At 34.7% G+C, this 22,922-nt stretch overlaps 1 protein-coding gene across 11 annotated transcripts in view; it reads right to left on the minus strand.

Annotated features, from left to right (window-relative positions):
• The window catches only part of CPEB3 (cytoplasmic polyadenylation element binding protein 3), a 258,766-nt gene that overhangs the window by 65,737 nt on the left and 170,107 nt on the right, over positions 1–22,922 (minus strand). For all 11 annotated transcript variants that reach the window (XM_051981647.1, XM_051981646.1, XM_051981643.1 and 8 more), the window contains one exon: positions 22,526–22,615. In XM_051981647.1, coding sequence (XP_051837607.1) covers positions 22,526–22,615 — 90 coding nt within the window. The remainder of the gene's footprint in view (positions 1–22,525; positions 22,616–22,922) is intronic.

Genomic DNA, 22,922 nt, shown 5'->3' on the forward strand with positions numbered 1-22,922 from the left:
CTGATTTGTAGGTTTTAAAAAATGTTTAATTACTTTCAGATACACAAATTCATAGTCTGATGACATAAGAATGATGGATAATTAACATATAAATAGCCTGCATGTTGACAGGGCTTCTAAAGAATTTGAGAACACTTATGAGTTATTTATTCCTTAAAGTTTTCAACTAATCTCCAATTTCTCCATCTTGCAGACATTATTAATTTGGTTTATGATGGCTTGTTAGCACTATTACTTTGGACTCCCTCATTTCCTAGTCTCACAAAGAGAAATAAAAATATTCCTACAGAAGTTTCTTACTTTTGATCCATGGACTTATTGGACGAGGTAAGGAAATTGAATCATGTCTCATATATATATATAAATATATGTGTGTGTGTGTGTGTGTGTATTATATATAAAACTATCCTTCCAGTGTACATAGAAGTTGTTGTGATTCACAAAATAGAAATTCATTTAGAAACAATATTGAAACTAGCAATGAATTCAGAAGATGGATGGTGAAAAGTATATCTTGTTTCCCAGACATAGAGTAGACAATAGGTGTAGAATAGGGAATACACATTTAAGTATGGCCAATGTACCTATTTCATTTGCTTAATTGTACTTCCTTGTTAAATGCAAGAGTTATGTAGTGGAAATGGCTGGCCTTTGAAAAGTGGCAATGACATTTTTTTAAAAAAGCATTTATAGAACATTAATTTTTTAAAGGAAAATGATGACTTTTATCTCATAGGATCATACATTGAGAGCTAAAAAGGATTATACAAGTTATTAAGTCCAACCCATTCATTTTACAGATAAAGAATATGATACACAGAGATGTTAAAAAACATTCCCGCTTACATAACCAGTAAGCATCTAAGATAAGATTTGAATTTAAGTCTCCCTAATTTCAGACACAGTGCTCCATCCACTAAAATTTTTTTCTCAATAATATTTTCCCAAATTCATGTAAAAATAATTTTTAACATTCATTTTTGTAAGGTTTTGTGTAGAACTTTTATTTTAAAATGTATTACTGAGAGTAGCAATTACTTGAGTAGCAATTACTTATCACATATTTTCCCACCATTTTGGTGACATTTGTATAATTTTGATACTAAAAAGGGATCCTTACAATAAAAAAGACTGTGACTAATACTTTAGGACAGTTTTACTAATGCCCCATTTATTATTATTGATTCCAAGTGCCATCACCCAATTGTATCTACTTCATCCTCTTCTTTCAATTACATTGAACATCATCATGTGATCTTCCTACACATTTTAAACCTTTCTCTTAAAACATATTTCTGCCTCATCCCAGGCTAATAAGCTCTGACCCTCTCTCATCAATTTAATTGCCCTTGAGATGCTGCTAGCTTCTTCAGAAAATCTTCCATGTCTAAGAGAAATGACTACTTTCCTTAATTATGTACCTTCCAGAACTCTCCTATCTCTTGACCAGTATATACTATTAATACCCTTACTGAAAGACAAACTCACTCATTTATAAGCCATTCCCCCAGGATTCAGCCAATGGAACAAGAGGGAGTATGTCAATAGTGCAAAAAGCATGGGTGGCAGCACTTCTGTCAGGAATAGTAAATGGACACATGACCCTGGACAAATAGAAAGCTGGGACAGGAACTAGGAAATAGGTTCAAGCTAAATAAGTCAGAAATTCAAAACTGCTTCCAGAGGTCAAAGCTAGGCAAGTCAGGAATTTTTGAAAAGTGGGTATAAAAGCTTTATACACACACATACACACATATACATAAGCATATATGTGTGTATAAATAAATTAAGAATGTGTGTATAAAAATATAAAACTTCAGTTGCAAAGCAGGAAAGGATTATCCTCGGTTAACTTAGCATCTTATCTCACAAAAGGCATCAAACTATCAAACCTTGAGGAAGCTATTAAAGATTCAGTATGTCTAATTCATGTGGGAATAATTCCCTTATCAAAGAGAATAGTAAAGTCTTCTTTGTTATAAAATGCAAATATCACAAGAAAGTCAAATTCATCAAGATCTCAGTGGGGCTTCTATGAACCTATGGCTTCATGACATTATATATAGAGAGGGGCTCTTTTACCAAGGTCCTGCATTGGTTAAAAGCAGCACCTTGGCTCATCTAGTTCTGCGAATGCTTCTCAGAGATGGTGACAAACTATCATATAAAAAAAAAGTCTGGCTGAGTTTTATATGTGGCTCCCAGTCCTCCTCACCCAATTAACCCAGTCATTTCTGCAAAAATATTCCCTCTCTTACCTCTGCCCATTTCTCCCTGGCATCTCCTGAATCACAAGTTAGCTCTGAGATAATCTCAGACCAATAAGAGAAGATAAGTGTAAAGAAATCTGGGCCTTCATTCCAGAATCTGGGCAGCTGTTATCACTGTGTTATAGGAATCAATAAACAAAGGGACAGTCATAACCTTCAGGAGGAGCAAAAAAAAAAAATACAATCAGAAATTTCTGATTGTTATTGAATGAAAAAGGTTGGGAGACATGCCAGAAGTCAAACTGTATTATAAAGAGGTAATCATCAAAACAATCTGGTACTGGCTAAGAAAAAGAATGGTGAATCAGTGGAACAGAGTAGGTACATAATACACAGTAGCAAATGACCATAATAATCTACTGCTTGATAAACTCAAAGATCTAAGCTTTTGGAACAATAATTCACTATTTGACAGAAACTTCTCAGAAAACTAGAAAGCAGTTTGGCAAAAACTAGGTATAGACCAGCACCTCACATTGTATATCAAGATAAAATCAAAATGGGCAAATTATTTAGACATAAAGGGGGATACCATGACCAAATTAGGGGAACATGAGACAGCTTAATGAGATCTAAGGATGAGGGAAGAATTTATGATCAAATAAGAGATAGAAAGCATTATGAGATATAACATGGATGATTTAGTGATAGTACATTTAAAGTTTTTGCACAAACAAAACCAATGCAAGAAGATTAAAAGGAAAGCAGAAAGCTGGGAAAAATTTTTTAAAACTGTGTCTATTAAAAACCATGTCTCAAATATATGAAAAATTGAATCAAATTTATAATACAAATCATTCCCCAATAGATAAATGGTCAAAGAATATGAACAGGCAGTTTTCAGATGAAGAAATCAAAGCCATTTATAGTCATGAAAAAAAATATTCTGAATCACTACTGATTAGAGAAATGCAAATTAAAACAACTGTGAGGTACCACCTCATACCTATGAGATTAGCTTATATGAAAGCAAAAAAAAATGTTCAATGTTGGAAAGGGTGTGGGGCAATCAGGCCACTAATGTACTGTTGGTGGTGAACTGGTCCAACCATTCAGGAGAACAGTTTGGAATTATGCCTAAAGGGTGATAATGTTTTACATATCCTTTGACCTAGTAATATCATTACTGGGTCTATATCCCACAGAGACAGAAAAAAGGGGGAACCTATTTGTACAAAAATATTTCTGGCAGCTTCTTTCATTGTGGCAAAAAATTGAGAAGATGCCCATCAATTGAGGGAATAGCTGAACAAGTTATAGTATATGAATGTAACAGAATACTACTGTGCTATAAGAAATGGTGAGCAGGCTGATTTCAGAAAAACCTCAAAAGATTTACATCAACTGATGTAGAGTGAAGTGAGCAGAACCAGGCAAACATTGTATATAGTAACGGCAATACTTTTTGTTAATCAATTATGAATTACTTAGCTATTCTTAGCAATGCAGTGATCTAAGACAACTCTAAAGGACTCATGATAAAGAATACTAAAAAAAAAAAAAAAAAAAAGAACACTATTCATCTCCAGAGAAAGTACTAATAGAATCTGAATGCAGATTAAAGCATAGTATTTTTCATTTTGTCTTTTTCATGGGTTGGTGTATTGTTTTGTTTTGGGCTGTGTTTTCTTTTGAAATATAACTAATATTGAATATGTTTTATATAATTGCTCATATAACCAATATTAATTGCTTAGCATGTCAGGGAAGGAGAAAAAAGGGAGGGAAAAAGAGAATTTGAATTCTAAATTTTCAAAAAAATTATGTTAAAAATTGTTTTTACATGCAATTGAAGAAAACATTTTTAATTAATTAAAGCTTTTTATTTTCAAAACATATGCATAGATAATCTTTCAATACTGACCCTTGGAAAACCCTGTGCCCCAAATTTCCCCCTTCCTTCCCCCCACTCTCTTCTCCAAATGGCAAGCAATCCAATATATATTAAATGTTAAAAATATATGTTAAATCTACTATATGTGTATATATGTATATATATATATACATACATACACACACACACACACACACACACACAATTATTTTGCTGCACAAACAAAATTAGATCAAAAGGGAAAGCATTTTTTTTCAGTGGTTGGGAGTTATCCATCAACACAGTAAACACCACTGGTGAAAATATTTTTTCAGAGAAGATTATTTTAAATTAAGGTATTTCCCATAGATTTTACTGAATTGATTAGGTTGGGAGTCTAAGCATTTGGTAATCTTTTGCCAGAATGTTTTCTCTGGTTCCTGATTGTATGTCACATACTACGATGACTATATATTACCTAAAGTGCAGATAGAGAAAGCACAACCTAGTACTTTCCTTTATCATTTGCCCAATGATAAGTTTGACTCCCCTTCTTGTTTTAAACATCTCCATCAGCAAAGCTAACCTCCTCAATATTTCAAAGCAATTATTAACATATGCCAAAAGCCCCTAGCAATTGGGAGGACGAAATATAAAACAGAGGTGATTTCATTTACATAGGGATTAAATACATAGTGCTTTGGGTGTTTCTTACAAAGGCCTGTAAAAATATGATGCTTATCCCTACCAATCAGTCAATGTGGCATAAGGAAAATTCATCAATTGTCACTTGCTGAATCATTACAAAGAAAAGAAAAAAGCTTCAGCTCCTTAACCTTCAGGTTCTGGCACTAGGAACAATGATTTTAGTTAATAAAAGCAAATTCTTTTATTAAATTAAGTAATGAAAATACTTCTTCCTTATACAATTTCTGCCCTATCTTATTTTTTACTCTAGTCACATAACCAGAGTAAAAAGGAGTATTGGAGAAGTGTCGTGGTAATATATTTTAAGGAGGAAGGAGGAACAAGGAAATGAGAGTAGAGAAGTGGGTCAAGGGGAAAAAAGTCTCAATCAATCACTGGAATGAGGGGACAAGGAAAAGACACTGACAGATGCTATCACTATGTACTGGTAAAGCAGGTCCCATGACTTAATAATCATTCTTTGTGAGCCACACATTGCTTCTTTCACAATCATTAATTATAAATAAACATAATGGAGGAAAAAATGGAGGAAATTAATGGAAAAACACCAATTACTCTATTTTGCATAATTTTAACTTTGAATAATGTGAATTCAAATATATGCAACTTGTTTAGGGGATTCATGATTTACATTGTGATCTAGCTGTAGTTCGGGTGGGAGCTTGAATTAAAATGGTGTCCTTCATAGTATAGAGGAGACAGATGTGAAAAATTTTGATACCATTCTACCTCCACACTTTGATAGCTGATTATATATCTGGGGAGGGGATGGGGTAGAATCAAGAACTGAAGACAACTAAGGTTCTGAATCTGGGTGAGTGGAGGTATGGTGATGCCATCCACAGAAATAGGGAACTAGGAAGAGGAATTGGGATTGAGAAAATAAATTATACAAATGATGCAGGTTCTGTTGGTAAAAATTCATTATGATTATAATAAAAATCTTTATTCTTAATGGATTCAGTTCTCTCCTTAATATTCAGCAAGATGAAAACACTGAACCCCTTCAATAAAGAAGGAGAAAATTTTGGTGTCAAGTTTTAGGTAAGAAATTGGAAAGTGCTTTCCAAAAGTTTAAGTCTTGGAGACTGATAGAAAATTGTTCCTAAGATATTTTCATGTTCCATATCATGGAATAATACATCACAGGAGCATAGATTTTGAACTAGAAAAAACCTTAATTAGTTAATTTACTTCTTGTTCCCTTTACCTCCATGTTATAGATAGGAAACTGAAGACCAAAGGAGTTAAGTGATTAAGTGGCAGAGCCAAGATTTGAACAAAGCTCCTTGACTCCTAATATGCTCCTTTTCCACTGTAACATTCTGTGCCTCTTGCTACTCCAAACTAAGTGGTCTTATATTAAATTCTACCACTCATTTTTACTTTGGGAGCTTAGCATTATTGCACTGAGGAGGGATTATGATTTCTTCAGGATGGGGAATTCCCATCATAGAAACACTCTCCACCGATAGAGATCATGATTAATTTGTCTTGGAAAACTGATTGAGGCACTAAATGGATTAAGAGGTTTGCTTGTAGTCATACCGTTTAGCCATCATTATGATGACAAATTCCTTATATATTTTCATACCTACATTAAAAACAATCCTCATGTACAAAATTCTTCTGTTCCCTCCTGCTCCCAACAACAGTAATATTCAGGCACAGCCTTCCTAAGTTTGATCCCAACCGACAATTCTAGATATGATCTTCTTTGAATCACATTCTGAGGAGTACATAGATAAGATAGAGAATATTCAGAGAACACAACACAATTATAAATTTAGAGTGGAAATGGACCTTGTAGACCACCTCATTCAATACCTCTATTTTACAAATGGAAGACCCTATGTTGTGCAAAAGTTAAATCACTTCCCAGGGTCACACAGAAAGAAGGGCAGTCAGAACATTAAGTCAAGCCCCCTAATTCCAAATCCAGTGTTCCTTCTACTGTATCAACTTTGTGACAAGGGTGGTGAAGAACCTCCAGGTTCATGACATGCAAGAAATCATGCAAGTGGTGACATTTAGCCTAGAAAAAAGAAAAGGGGGAGGAGAGAGCTGTAGATGGGGAACCCTGACACCTACTTTTGAGTTATCTGAATGGCTATACTCTAGAAAACCAGTGAAATAATAACAGAAGTAAATCACAAAGGGGGCAAATTCTGCTTGATATAAAAGAAAACTTCCTCAATTACTAATAATACTTACAAGCAGAATTGATTGCTTCTGAAGATAATAAGTTCCAACTCATTAGTGATTCTTAAAGAAAAGGCTAAAGCATCTTTTTACCATAATATTACTAGCACACGCTTATCAAACTTCACCACAAAGTGGCAAAAATTATTGCTTAAAAATATACAACTGAAACAACAAATGAGTCCAAGGGCCATTTATAGTTGGGTTTTTTAAAAAAAAAATCTATGTTTCTTGATTTATTCCAAGAAACTGGTTGCTTAACAGAAAGAAATCTTAATTTGGATAAAATTTTAAAATATGCAATTTAATATTAATGGCATGAGAATAGTGACTAAGACAGTTAGATTTGTGAGGAAACAAGTTAACCTACAGCTACCAAACTCACCCTTTATTTGTCTCAAACAGCCCAAAATGCTATCCAAATCAGACTAAAATGCAATTGGAAAATGTCTAACAAGATAAATAAAAATACAATGTGATTGAGATACTGCTAATTGGGTTTCCTAAGTTCCTATTTGAGTTTTACTGACCTGATCCAAGTTGACAAAGGCACTCCCTTCTATAATAAATAAGTGATAATCCAACTTGTTTATGAAGACTTCCAATGAGGGAAAACTCATTACACATCAAGATACCAGACTCCACTTTTAGATACCTCTAATTATTAAGGAAGTCACACTAAGCCTAAATTTTCCTTTGCACAACTTCCATTCATTACTTCCAATTCTGCCCTGTGGGGCTAAACAGCAATAATTATAATGCAAGGACCCCTTAAAGGGTTTTATCATATCTTCAAATATTGACAACTATCTGGGTTGAACTACATCAGATCCAGAGAGAAAATTCTGAGAAAAGAATGGTATGTTCAGAAATTATATATAGTTCTTTCATGAAAAAAATTGTCATATTCCAAGTCTTATTTTGTCAATAACATGTCATACAGGTGAGAATAGTGTTGTGGTACCTGGAAAAAAATTTTTAAATATTTTATTTTATTTTATTTTATAATAACTTTATATTGACAGAATCCATGCCAGGGTAATTTTTTTTACAATATTATCCCTTGCACTCTCTTCTGTTCTGATTTTTCCCTCCCTCCTTCCACCCCCTCCCCTAGATGGCAAGCAGTCCTGTATATGTTAGATATGTTGCAGTATATCCTAGATACAATATATGTTTGCAGAATGGAACAGTTTTCTTGTTGCACAGGGAGAATTGGATTCAGAAGGTAAAAATAACCCAGGAAGAAAATCAAAGATGCAAATAGTTCACATTCGTTTCCCAGTGTTCTTTCTTTGGGTGTAGCTACTTCTGTCCATCATTTATCCATTGAAACTGAGTTAGATCTCTTTGTCAAAGAAATCCACTTCCATCAGAATACATCCTCATACAATATCATTGTTGAAGTGTATAATGATCTCCTGGTTCTGCTCATTTCACTTAGCATCAGTTCATGTAAGTCTCGCCAAGCCTCTCTGTATTCATCCTGCTGGTCATTTCTTACAGAACAATAATATTCCATAACATTCATATACCACAATTTACCCAGCCATTCTCCAATTGATGGGCATCCATTCAATTTCCAGTTTCTAGCCACTACAAACAGGACTGCCACAAACATTTTGGCACACACAGCTCCCTTTCCCTTCTTTTGTATTTCTTTGGGATATAAGCCCAATCAAAACATTGCAGGGTCAAAGGGTATGCACAATTTGATAACTTTTGGGGCATAATTCCAGATTGCTCTCCAGAATGGTTGGATTCGTTCACAACTCCACCAACAATGCATCAGTGTCCCAGTTTTCCTGCATCCCCTCCAACATTCATCATTATTTTTCTGGAAAAATTTTTAAAAGATATTTTAAAGGATTTAGAGATGAGAATTAACTTTAAAATTATCTAGTTCAAACCTTCATTTTAGAGATGAGGAAACTGAAAGCCCAAGGAGGTAAGATGAATTGCTTTAGGTCACATAAGTGGTAAGTAGTAGACCAGGGATTCAAACACAGATCTTCTGATACCAAAGCCAATAAGTGTTTTTTTCACAATATCATATTCCTTGTGTAAGAAACAGGTTTATTCAAATATGAAAATCATTGTTCTTCCCCAGTTGATAATTGAAGTATGACAACTCAGTTTCTGTTCCACAATTCACATAGCAAATGGAGAGTTTTTCTCCCACAAATTAAAATTAATTGAGTCTTGATTCTAACAACCCAATATATGGGATTGATCCTGGACTCTTCCTCATCATTCCCACATTTGTTGTCTTGTGAAATGTTCCTAGATGATTTCCTGAATTAATCTACTTTTTAAAACTTGTATGGTTTCCCCTTCAGAGACATTTTTCATTTCAAATTTGGGATTGTTCCTCCATTAAGTCAAGGAACAATGAAATCACCAATGGAAGCCAAGAGAAGCTTTCCCAGAATCAGAAATAAAAAGTCATATCTGACTTTCACAGACTTGGGATGACTTTAAGATGATTTATACTTAATATTTTATGAGAATTGATCTTATTGTGATCTTTTTGATTTGGATGTTCCTTCCAAAGATGCAGATGACAACTCATCGATTCCTGCTATTCTGCTAAAATTCTTGTCCATGTCTTTTCCTCTAAGTTCACCAGAAAGAATCAAACCCACATATACTCATCTCCTCTTGTGTAAAAAGAGTGTTTAGAAGGCCCTAAAATCCAAATATTAGATTTAACCTATATATTACTATATAAGATAGAATTTGATTATTTTGGGAAAATGGTGCTACTGCCTGCAAATTTCCCATTTGTAAGATTAATTTTTTAAAAAGCTTTCTAAGATATAGAAGAAAATAAAGGTCCTGATAACAAACAATTGAACTCTGAGTTCCTTCCTGAAGCTAAACCAATTTGTTGCTAGTAATTTTTATCAATAGACTTTCATCTCTATTCTAGCTAACTTACTCAAACCTGTTCTAATGCTGAATGACAATAACAAGAGAGTATTCAAGCTTTTAAGGACTTATCTTCCACTACTAGATAATTAAGTGTGGCTAAATATTATTTGATCTGTTTCTGGTGAACTTTAACTCATTGCAGGGTACACTCTTATAGAAGAAAGGTTTGGGACTTTCTAATGTCCAACTCCATTCATCTCTGCCATTTAAAAGAACCTGCACCTATTTCATCAATTATAGCAAAAAACCTGAAGTGTATACTAAATCTTTCTAAATTTCTTAATAATTTTAGACACAAGCACCTTCATCCTGAAAATCTCTGAGTTCAGCCTCTTTGTTAGACTTACATGGTTTGCTTCTCAGGCACTCCCAAAATCTTCTTTGATCCAATTTCTACACTGGGGAGTACCTTAGGGCTCTCACCCTGGTCTCATACTTTTTCAAAGAACAAATCTTGTTCTTTTCACAGAACTTTAACTGCCATTTGGTACACTTTCTTTTGGTTAAATATTTGAGCAAAACATTGTGTGCTAAAAGAGATGTAAAGATAAAAAACTATATAGTCCTTGTGCTTGGGTAGTTTATGATCTAGTAGGAGATAATTAGATATGTACACCATAAGTAATACAAGGCAAAGTATAATAACCAGCCTAAGAGATATGAACAAATTGACATGAAAGGACAAAGAAAAGGAGGCAGCACTTTTTAAACTTTTGAACTGGGAGTCAAGGAAGATTTTGTGGAAGAAAGAGCAACTAAGATGAGTCAAAATAGAATTCTAATAGATGAAGATGGTGTTGAGGTCATTATAAGGAGAAATATGATGTCAGTGATAGATGAAGCACCAATTTGCACATCCTTAAATTCTGTGATTCAGTATGATTCATCTATTTGGCTACATATATATATCCAACCAAATTTGAAAAATGTAAACAACTTCTGAGGGCCCAACACAAGATATTATGGAGATTTCAAGAAAACATTACTATGGACAGATCCATTTATGAGTTGAAATGGTTGCTTTTGGTGGCTGTATTTCCTGATCTTTAAGTTGGGAAACAATCTGGGTTGTTATGTGTTAAGCATTGTACTAGCTAAAGGACCCGACCAAAATGACTATCAATACGGCTAAATACTTTAGTTTCAGCAAAAATGTCTTCAGTCTCTTCAAGAAGATGAAATCAACAATCCATCCCTCCACTTCATTTTTTTTGCTACTATATAGATGAAGTATGTGTCTTATAAGACCATTTAAATGTAGTGTGCTTTTCTGAAATTCCTATTGAATGAAAAGTCAGGGATGTTCATCTTCCATCCATTATATATCTGTATTTTGCTTTTTCATCCAAGTAAGTCAAAGCCATTTTTATTATTATCAAGAAAGAAAAAAAAAACTTAGAATACTTTCTGACTTCAGTGCTTTTTTGATTATAACATATTTAATCTTACTAATGTAATTCAGCCTTCCCAATTCCCCTAATACTTGTTCCTGAACCTTTTCTTCCTTTTTTGCTTTTCTCTTCATTTTTCTCCTCAAATCTCATTGCAACAAGGAGGTGATCCTGGAATACTGGGGTACAGTACGTACACATGCCCCTGAACCAAAGTAGAAAGGATTTGAGAATGGCTTAATCAATTTGGAGAAGACCATCACTGAAAGTTTGACTGACAGAAATTTCATGAAAATTTGAGGCAACAGAAACTTACAGAGACCATCTTAATAAGGCATGGAAGCATGGTGTGATCCATACCAAAGAAAGGAATGAGCCACCTGCATGAACCATGAATCATCTGAAGAATTAAAGCAGGGTGATTGGTCATTTGTATTACTACCTCATTTCTTTTCCTCTGCTAAATGCGTTTACTCTCTCATTCTTCTAAATACCACATCCAGGGTTTATTCTCTCCCTCATTATGTTCATTTCTGTAGATATTCAATTATAACTAAGATACTCAACTCTTACTTTTAAAATCATTAATCAGACCAACCATGCATGAGACAAGAGCAGATCAGATACCTCTCCATTTCTACTTTAGGATTCTCCATCCATTTGTATCCCTGATTACTGTAGTTGGCTGGCATTTTTAATATCTTAGGGACAAAAACATGCCTGCCAATCAGCCTTCTCCCAGATTTTACCCACTTAATGAAATGCTTTCCTTGGCTCAGCTCGGCAAGTTCATAAAGCCTTTCTGATTAAATAATAAGGAGAGAAAGGACCAAAGGTACCCACCAAGAGATTCCCAGGATCTCTTGCATTCAGGATATTATAACAACTATCACTTGCATTTAGAATACTATTTTAATATTTTACTATTTTTCTCCAGTTATCTCCACATATTTTATATTAGTATCTTAGATTATCCATCATAAAAGCAAGAAAATTAGAGCTGGAAAGAGTTTCAGAGATGATCTAATTTACTCCTCTCATTTGACAGCTGAAGAAAGTGAGTGTCATCAGGCAAGTGCCCAAGCCTCCAAATCCACTCTTCTTTCCACCTCCCAATGCTGTCTGTCAATGCTTAAGTAGAGAAACTGAGTCTCTTTCTACTGCTCTTTCTGGCAAGAAACAATGCCAGCGGTCATTAATAAGAAATTAACTGCAGTGAAAATAATTCTCTGAAACAAAATTATCTCAGTTACAACATCTTATTTGTAGTTTTATGGGTAAAACCTTTCAGAAGCAAAGCTATAGTCAAATGGAATATTTTAAGAATGTGTGGACAGGTGGTTCAGATCCCACCAGTAAGTGAAGATCTGCCAAATATTCAGGGTACATGTGACCAGTAAGCTGGTGCCATCATCTTTTATGGAGAAGATGCAAATTCAACATAAGCCACTTGTGTCTTGCAAGCAGTTAAGAAAAGCAGAGATTAAAATCATTCTGCTTCACAATTTGACTTGATTAGTTTACATAATCTCATGAGGGTAAAAAGTCTTAGAATTATTGCTTAAAACATCTGATTTCTACTTGAGCTGTTCTGGAAAAGGAAAAAAAAATTACTACGAAAACTTCACTTGCTTCAGATATTCATAAAGCCTTTCTGATTAAATAATAAGGAGAGAAAGGACCAAAGGTACCCACCAAGAGATTCCCAGGATCTCTTGCATTCAGGATATTATAACAACTATCACTTGCATTTAGAATACTATTTTAATATTTTACTATTTTTCTCCAGTTATCTCCACATATTTTATATTAGTATCTTAGATTATCCATCATAAAAGCAAGAAAATTAGAGCTGGAAAGAGTTTCAGAGATGATCTAATTTACTCCTCTCATTTGACAGCTGAAGAAAGTGAGTGTCATCAGGCAAGTGCCCAAGCCTCCAAATCCACTCTTCTTTCCACCTCCCAATGCTGTCTGTCAATGCTTAAGTAGAGAAACTGAGTCTCTTTCTACTGCTCTTTCTGGCAAGAAACAATGCCAGCGGTCATTAATAAGAAATTAACTGCAGTGAAAATAATTCTCTGAAACAAAATTATCTCAGTTACAACATCTTATTTGTAGTTTTATGGGTAAAACCTTTCAGAAGCAAAGCTATAGTCAAATGGAATATTTTAAGAATGTGTGGACAGGTGGTTCAGATCCCACCAGTAAGTGAAGATCTGCCAAATATTCAGGGTACATGTGACCAGTAAGCTGGTGCCATCATCTTTTATGGAGAAGATGCAAATTCAACATAAGCCACTTGTGTCTTGCAAGCAGTTAAGAAAAGCAGAGATTAAAATCATTCTGCTTCACAATTTGACTTGATTAGTTTACATAATCTCATGAGGGTAAAAAGTCTTAGAATTATTGCTTAAAACATCTGATTTCTACTTGAGCTGTTCTGGAAAAGGAAAAAAAAATTACTACGAAAACTTCACTTGCTTCAGATATTCTTAAAGCCAAATTTAAAGAATGGTTTTAAGAAAACAGTAAAGTGAATGTTCCCATGTCTTCTGTATAACAAAAATGGATTTATTTGGTGGTCCTTTTCTCCTCCTTCATCTTGGGTAGTTTATTAAAAAGAACACTAGCTTGAGGACCATGACCCAGGGATAACAAAATACTGTGTGCTGCATCTTGTCTCATCTCAGGTTCTTCATAAGAGACTGGACTCACATTGATATTATGCCCTCTCCTTATAAGAAACCTGCAAGGCAAGGAACACGAACACACACACACACACACACACACACACACACACACACACACCCCTATAATTTCTTCAGTGAAGGGAATCCTAGAGAAAAACTTCCATTAATACAGACTTGCATTTGATCTCTAATTTAGGCACTGAAAGTTAAATACTTTGCTCAAAGAGGGTCATTAAAAGTCAAAAAGTAAGACTTCAACTCAGAAATATGTTTTACATATACGAAAACAGAAGCACAATTTATAGACATATGAAAATATGCTCCAAATCATTATTAATCAGAGAAATGCAAATTAAGACAACTCTGAGATACCACTACACATCTGTCAGATTGGCTAGAGTGACAGAGAAAGATAATGGGGAATGTTGAAGGGGATGTGGGAAAACAGGGACACTGATACATTGTTGGTGGAATTGTGAACACATCCAGCCATTCTGGAGAGCGATTTGGAAACTATGCTCAAAAAGTTATCAAACTGTGCATACCCTTTGATCCAGCAGTGTTCCTACTGGGCTTATACCCCAAAGAGATACTAAAAAAGGGAAAGGGACCTGTATGTGCCAAAATGTTTGTGGCAGCCCTATTTGTAGTGGCTAGAAACTGAAAAATGAATGGATGCCCATCAATTGGAGAATGGTTGAGTAAATAGTGGTATATGAACGTTATGGAATGTTATTGTTCTGTAAGAAATGACCAGCAGGATGAATACAGAGAGGACTGGCGAGACTTACATGAACTGATGCTAAATGAAATGAGCAGAACCAAGAGATCATTATATACCTCAACAACGATACTGTTTGAGGATGTATTCTGATGGAAGTAGATCTCTTTGATAAAGAGAGCTAATTCAGTTTCAATTGATCAAAGATGGGCGGAAGCAGCTACACTCTAAGAAAGAACACTGGGAGATGAATATAAACTGCTTGCATTTTTGTTTTTCTTCCCGGGTTATTTATACCTTCTGAATTCAATTCTCCCTGTGCAACAAGAAAACTGTTCGGTTCTGCACACGTATATTGTATCCAGGATATACTGTAACCTATTCAACATGTAAAGGATTGCTTGCTATCTGGGGGAGGGGGTGAAGGGAAGGAGGGGAAAAATTGGAACAGAAGTGAATGCAAGGGATAATGCTGTAAAAAATTACCCTGGCATGGGTTCTATCAATAAAAAGTTATTTAAAAAAAAAAGAAAACAGAAGCACAAAGAGCATAATCCAAGTGCCCAAAGTCACTAAGGGTCTTGGGAAGCATCCCTGGTTCGCATACCTCCAAATGTAGCATTCCTTCTACAATACTTCAGATGCCTCTGGACGTGGTGTCTAAAAAGTGCCTTCCAGATCTAACATTCTATAATTCTATGTATTTGTAAATTTTGGGGGGGGGGACAACACAGTGATTTTATTACTGTATGGTTTATGGTGAGGAAATTATTTTTTACTAGAAGACCTATAAGTATCCTACATTTTATATTATCAGAGGCACTTAATGGGTGAGTGATGGGTAATACCACCTATTATGTCTTGGGAGATTTTAATCTCTGTATTCCTGAGATTGGCATTCCCTCCAGTCCATCATTCAATCTCATCATTCAAGCTGCTATAGAGTTGGTTAATTCGATTACTTAAGAATACAGCATTAATGTAGTTTGAGTCTGATGTTAGCTTTCTTTGTCTCTGAGGCCACAAACTACCGTGATGTTATATATAAACTGCTACATTGTCATGTCCTTGTGATTTGATATAATAGGAAATCCAAATGCATAAGATGAACAAGTCGAGAAAGGGGGAGAAAGGCTAGACTCGGAGAATATGCTTTAACTCTATTAGAAAAACTCAAAGCCACAGGCTTTACACACAGTCCTAAATGAAGATCATCATTATTATTGTTTATTAACTGACCTCTCCTATTACCTTGTATATAATCTGAATTTATTTATATGCATACATATTATTTCCCCCAATAGAATAGAACAGAAGCTCTTGAAAGCAGGAACTAGTTTATTTCTTGTCTTCATGAACTCGGCACTCAGCCAGTGTCAGGCTGACACTTGTCAATCACAAAATGTTTATTGATTGACTACTAGTTGCCATTTCTGATAAACAGAGGAGGAAGGCTAGGGTACTAATGGACTATGGGTCCTTTAGAATGATAGGTTAGTGCCCAAGTCATAGATCATCACTTAGAAGACAGGCTTTGAGAATATCAAGGCTTATAAAAAACAAAAAGTACTGTGCAAATGAACAATCACTTCAACTTCATAAACCAGTATGATCTTGTTTGGATTTGATTATTTCTCTCCATCCTAATTTTCAAGTCTAGAATTAAGGTGAGGCTAGAAATTGCTCACACAGGTACAATAGCCCCATGCTGTTTCTCTAGTGGTATCTTGTTCCACTGTAACCTGCTATACTTAATTCCTTCTCTACTCTATTCTTCTAGCCATGGAAGATTTTATTAAGAGCTCAAATGCTCAACTTGGATCTTGGCCATCAGATTCCAATGCCTGTAGATTTGGTCTCTCCTCCTTTCCCTGCAATTAATTATATCTTAGTCACCTGGTTAGATGGTAGCCAGGCTAATTTGCCTTGGGGAACTTGAAAGCCAATTCACTCTGGAACTAAAGTTAAACTGGTTAAGGAGTTAAGGAAAGGTTAAGAGTTAAGGAAAATTCCCACAGTTTTTGGCACTGGCTAAGGGATTGTGAGCAAGAACAATCTACTGCCGCTTGTTTCTTTCCTAAACTGGAAAAACAAATGCTGACTGAAATCTGTCTGGATCCTGTTCCTGTTAATCTTCTGAAATTGCATGCTCAAAGGTCAAGAATGTCCTCATCATCAGATCCAATGGCTGCCTTTATCTAGCTCTGCAACTCTTTGACACCTCTGACCCAATAGCCATTATTTGCTAACCACAGGCTTTCTGAAACCCTCATTAATTACATAGTGTTTTAAGGTTTACAAGGCTCTTCACATATATATTACTCATTTGAATTTTATAAAATATCATGATATAGGCACTATTATCCCCTTTTTATAGGTGAATAATCTGACATTCAGATGGGTCAAACAATTTGTTCAGGATTCTACAAGTCCAGATCTTCCTGACAAAATTCACCTCTCTATTCAAGAAGTCATGCTGCCTCTTTGGTTTTTCTCTAATATATCTCTTTTGATACTACTTCTCTGTTGGTTTTCCTCTTCATAATATGACTTCATTCTCTCCCTCAGGAGCTCATCCAATCCCATGTTTTAACTACCACCTCTTTGCAAACAAGATCTCTCCAGCCCTAATCTTTGCCTCAGCTGTTAGTTCCATAATATCTTATAGGAATCTTCACTTGGATGTTCTATCAACTTGAACAAATGATTAAAATCAAAATAGTATCTCTTGAACAAAACCAGCACTCATGCTCAGGCTCATTGGTCCCTCCTTGATATTCCTAAAATCAGTCAGTCAGTCTGGTTAGCTGTCTCTCTCCCTCTCCTCAGTCTTAAAGTTGTCATCATTCTCCTAGAGAATGCAAATTGGCTCCTCTACCTTTTCCCCAAATTTACTCAATTATTAGGAGCATTGGATTTTCTCTTTGTAATGTTTCTGCTTTCCATCCCTTTCTTTTCATTCTTGTTGCCCCTGTTGTGGTAACTATCCTTATGATTTTATAACTGGATTATTTTTAAGAATATTTAGATTACCTTTTAATGTCTAGTGTCTTCCCTCTCTTGCCCAATTCTGTTAGATATTTTTTCCAAAACATTACTTTCATCAACATATCAATCAGTGCTATTCTCAAAAAGATTCAGAAAACAGAGGATTAAAAACATAAAGCAGGGAGTAAGCTCAGAAATCTTCTAAATAGAGTCCCTCAATTTCCATATTAGGCAAAAGAGAGACAAAATTAACTCGTCTGAAGTCAAAGTGATAGAAAGCAAGAGAAAGTCCTAAGCCAGGTACTTGGATTCCAAATTTAACATTCCTTCTATTGTTTCTTTTCAGAAGATCACTACTCATCTGGTCACTAAATGTACAACCTTGGAACTATCCTAGTCTCTTCAATTTTCTTCATTCCACATGCTCAATCATTTGCCAGATCTTACTAATTCTACCTCCACCATTCTCACATCTGTCCCCTTTCCTCTATTCACATAGCCACTACTCTAGTTCAGGTACTCCTTACTTTTAACTTCAATGACTTTGCTATCTTTTCAATTGGCCTTTCTGACTTATGACTCCATCTTTCACATACCTACTAAAGTCAAATTCCTAAGAGAGATGTGTGAATATGTTATTCCTCTTCTCAAGAAGTTCCAATGACTCTTATTTCCTCTAGGATCCAATACAAAGTCCCCCATGTGGAACTTAAAGCTTTTCCTAATCTAGGTCCCACCTCACTTTCCATAATTATTGTGCATTACTTCCTGTTATATACTTTACAATTCAACTAAACTGGCTAGTTGCCTGTCCCACAATACAACAATGCCTTTTGCCTTTGCACAGGATGTCCCTCATGCCTGAAATGTGCTCCCTTCTTTGTCTGTGCCTTTTAGAATCTCTAGCTCATCTCATGGATTACCTAACAATGTATTGAGATGTATAAAGAAGATAAGATTAACAATTCCTCTTGAGAAGTTTTCAATTTAGCAATTATTCAAAATGAAAATAATGTTGATATACATTTTGAATGTATTAAATTTATCATCACTGAGACATATAAGTACATTTTTGAAAAGATTAATTTCTAAAATAATCTCCTCAGTTGTCTTTACTCACTAAACTTTTAAAAAATAGCTACATTCAGGGCAGCTAGTTTGGTAAAGTGGATAGAGCACCAGCCCTGAAGTCAGGAGGACCTAAGTTCAAATCTAGTCTCAGAAACTTAACATTTCCTAGCTGTGTGACCCTGGGCACCCCCAATTGCCTCAGCCAAAAAAAAAAAAAAAAAAAAAAGCTACATTCATATCAAACAAAATGGCAAACAATTTTTAGTGCTTTAAAGATTGCAAAATATCCTAAATGTATTCCCTTGTTTCAGAGGTAGTGACAATGGAAAATGATCAATGACTTGGGAGTCAAAGGATCTGGATTCAAATATTAATTTGGAAACTTTCTACTTGTGAAAACTTGGACAAATGAGTCCAAGTTAACCTCTCTGGACTTGTTTCCTCATCTATAAAATAAAAGCATTTGACCAAATGACCTCTACAATGCTTTCCAACTCACTCTCTTCAATCTTCACAATGTCCCTGAAGCAGATACTGTTTTACAGAGGTAAAAACTATAAGTCAGCAATGTAATGCTTTTCTCAAGGTCAAAAGGCTAATAAGAGTCAAAGACAAGACATACAAAACCGATTATCCATCAATATTGTACTTTTCTTTCTTTGGAAAGTTCAATGATTTGATTGCAAATGTCCTACCTTTATGGGATATGAAAAATAAGAATTCTGCCTTGAACAAAAACCCTTCCTTTTTGGAGTATATTCACATTAGTTGTCTTTTAGTACTTACAGAGTACTAATAAAACCATCAAAAACTAGTATTTCTTGTCTTCACAGAAGCCTCTCACAAATAGAATTATAGACCCCTCAGCAATTCTCTTGTTGGAAAGATCCTAGTCAATGCAATCTCACTATCCTCCCTGCTCTTCAGTTCCAGCAAGTTTAAATGACTCAATTGTGGTCCCTTCAAATATTTAAGAAGGCCAAGATATGCTAATTCAAAAATCATATTTTGAGAATTAGAAGGGACTGCAGCAAATCACCTAGTTCAATCCATACCCAAAAAGCTGTATCAGCTCAGGCAGCTAGTAAAAGGAGATCATTGGACTACCTCCAAAGTTACCCCCAGATCTAAGATCTTATGCCCTATTTATTCATGAGCCTGAAATATACTAAGAAAAACATATCAACTTCAGTTCCACCTAAAGAAAGGCACACCCACGGGAAAATCACTAATTACTAAACAATCATAAACCAGTTGTAAATAAAATTGAATTAAAGTTTTAAATGCGAGTGTTAAAAATTGTTTTTACGTGTAACTGGGAAAAAATGCTAAATCAATTTTTAAAAATAAATGTAGAGCAAAAATAGAAAAATGAAAGAAAAAATATTTAAGATGAACTTATGAACTGATAGCCAACATTCTATTAAAAAATTTATTGTTTGTGTTCTAGGGACAGAGTAGTTACTAGGGATACAAAAATAATCATGTCCTGAAAGAGTTTATACTGTTCTGTACAATTGCAACTTGTACATACATATAATACAAAGTAAATATCAAGAAAATACAATGTAATTTCAAATAAGAACAAACACTAACAAACGGAGAAGAGGTGGAAAAAAAGAAAGGCCGAATCTAGGAGGCAGCATTAGAACTGTGCTTTAGGAATCCTAAAATGTAAAGGTGAAGGGGTACTTAATGCAGTCATAGCCTGGCAGCAGATGGGATTTTGCATGTAGGAAACAGCAGTAGGCCAGTTTGACAAAAAGGTTGCAAAAAGAATTGCAAAAAAGAAGAGATGTGACTTGAAAAAAGTAGATTTCACTTTTCAACAAGGTAGGAGAGGATCCAAATATGAATGGAATGATAGAAAAAATAGGTCTATTCTTTCTGTTTTCTAGACTAGACTTGCCCTCTACCTTTAGTTATAAGGGAGATTTGCCTCTTCTTATTAAAAACCCCTCTACAAAAGTCTACAAGCTGTTTCTGTGTTATTTTTCTGTTCTTTCCCCTAAAGATCATCCTTGGGGCCATGTTTCCTACTTAGATTGGCTTACCCTTTGCTGAATAACAAAGTTAGTTTTTTTGTCTGTCTTTTAAATGAGGAAATTCTATAGAAGTACGTTAAAAATTGATGACACAGTAAATTATTTAGAGTTTCAGAATAAGAGGTCAGTGGAATGAGAAGTTGCAGTTAGACTGAGTCATTTGCAATTAGGTCACCAAAATGCTGCTTTCATTTCCTATATTAAGTCACAATCTCAGGAAAAATTATTTTTGTGTTGTATTTTGTATTACTGGGGCAAAAGTCTTAATTAAGTCCACCACAAAGCACATGAAGGATCTGCAGAAATTTGCACTAAGTGTGTCTAAAGCTTCTTTTCTCTTTCTGTTTTGTTTGCCAATGAGCAGATGCTCCATAATAATGTATAGCACCTGCCCCACCCAAAATTATTTTCAGGACAATCCACAAGATAATGTCACTTTTAGCAACAAATACTTGGCAAGTAGTACACAAGTAGGTGAAGCCTCACACAGTATTAGCCAAAACAACCCCCATGGGTTTAGCACAAACTGTTATTTCCAGAAAAACAACAGATGAAAAGAAAACATGCCAAATTTTACCTCACATCCAAATGGGCAAAAGTGTTTTGTTTTGTTTTGTTTTTAAGAATCAATACTGAAGATGTCAGAGAACATTAACTGTTGGTGAAGCTATGAATTAGTCCAATTATTTGGAAATATATTAGAAGTCACTAGGTTGTTCATACTTTTTGACTCAGTGAAACCATTATGAATATAATAAATTTAATAAATTGAAAGAAATGTGGGCAGACCCATATGTAGTGATGCAGTGAATCAAGCAGAACCAAGGACACAACACACAGGGTAGAAATATAAATAAATAATATTATGAAAAAGTAGAAGAATTTTGACGAATTATAATGAACAATTTTGGTCTTATAGAAATCATAAACAAGAAGACTTCTTTCTCAATCAAAAGGGATTGATTTTGGATGGAATGAAGCAAATGCTTTCCATGGTGGTGTGAGCTGATTTGCTTAAATGTTTTTCTTCATACAAACAAGGATTCAACATGGGAAGGAGTAGAGAAAGGTAAGGAAAAAATACAAAAAGCAACCATAAAACTTTTAAAAATAGCAAAAAACAAAAACAAATCCCCAAACAAATTGGAAATTGTCAGGAGATTTTAAGAGTTATGCACTAGTTTTTACTTTGATAAGTTGATAGATGGGGATAAAGATAAACTCATTTCAAATTACCACCCTCAATATCCACCTCTCATCTCAGGTTAGAATTTCTTCATTTCAAGGATTATACTAGTTATAAACACATTAAGTTTCCTTGTTATCTCTCCAAGAAGATCAGCTTTGGAGTCATTCTCAGAATTTAGGTCAGCAGGTGGATTTAGCCTGGTTAAAATTATCAGTAGATCTCAGCATTCCCTTCCCACATTCATTCCAAAAGTAAGAAATCAACACAAGCTAAAAGCTGGTTCTGAATGGTGTTCTATTTCCTCATGGATGAGATTATGAAACCATTATGGTGGTTTTGGAGAAAGAGGCTTGCTATCTTCTCTCTGCATATATTAAAAACCATATTATGATGGACTAAAAAAAAAAATCCCAGCCACTTCAAGAATTAAAAGGCTGCCTTTTATTGAATCGTCATACTAGTTCTAAAAACAATCTGTATAGGCATTGTAAGCATATTACCTTTAGGTGGAAAATATGACTTGCTTTCAGCTTTATGAGGCCAGTCCACCACAAGAGGTCCAAACCTACGAAAGCTGGCAGTAATCTCATCTACAAAAACAAATAAGGAGATTTAGGAAAAGGAAAGGGAAATCTTCAAATTTCTAAACAGCAAAATACATAACCTTACTTCAAAAAAATGTCCTAAAGATTGTTTCCTATATTCACTTTATAAGAGGAGGAGCTGAAAATTATCTATAAAATTGCACTAAATCAGTATTTTCTTAGATCACTTAAAATTAAGTATAAAAATTTAGTTTCTCACTTTTGTATTACAGACTTCCCTTATCACTCCATAGAAGATGGGAATTTGCTCTTGAAACAAGCTCAAAAAACAGAAGTATTTTTAAAAATTTCA

This window comes from Antechinus flavipes, chromosome 2, assembly GCF_016432865.1.
Source record: "Antechinus flavipes isolate AdamAnt ecotype Samford, QLD, Australia chromosome 2, AdamAnt_v2, whole genome shotgun sequence".
Lineage (NCBI taxonomy): Eukaryota > Metazoa > Chordata > Mammalia > Dasyuromorphia > Dasyuridae > Antechinus > Antechinus flavipes.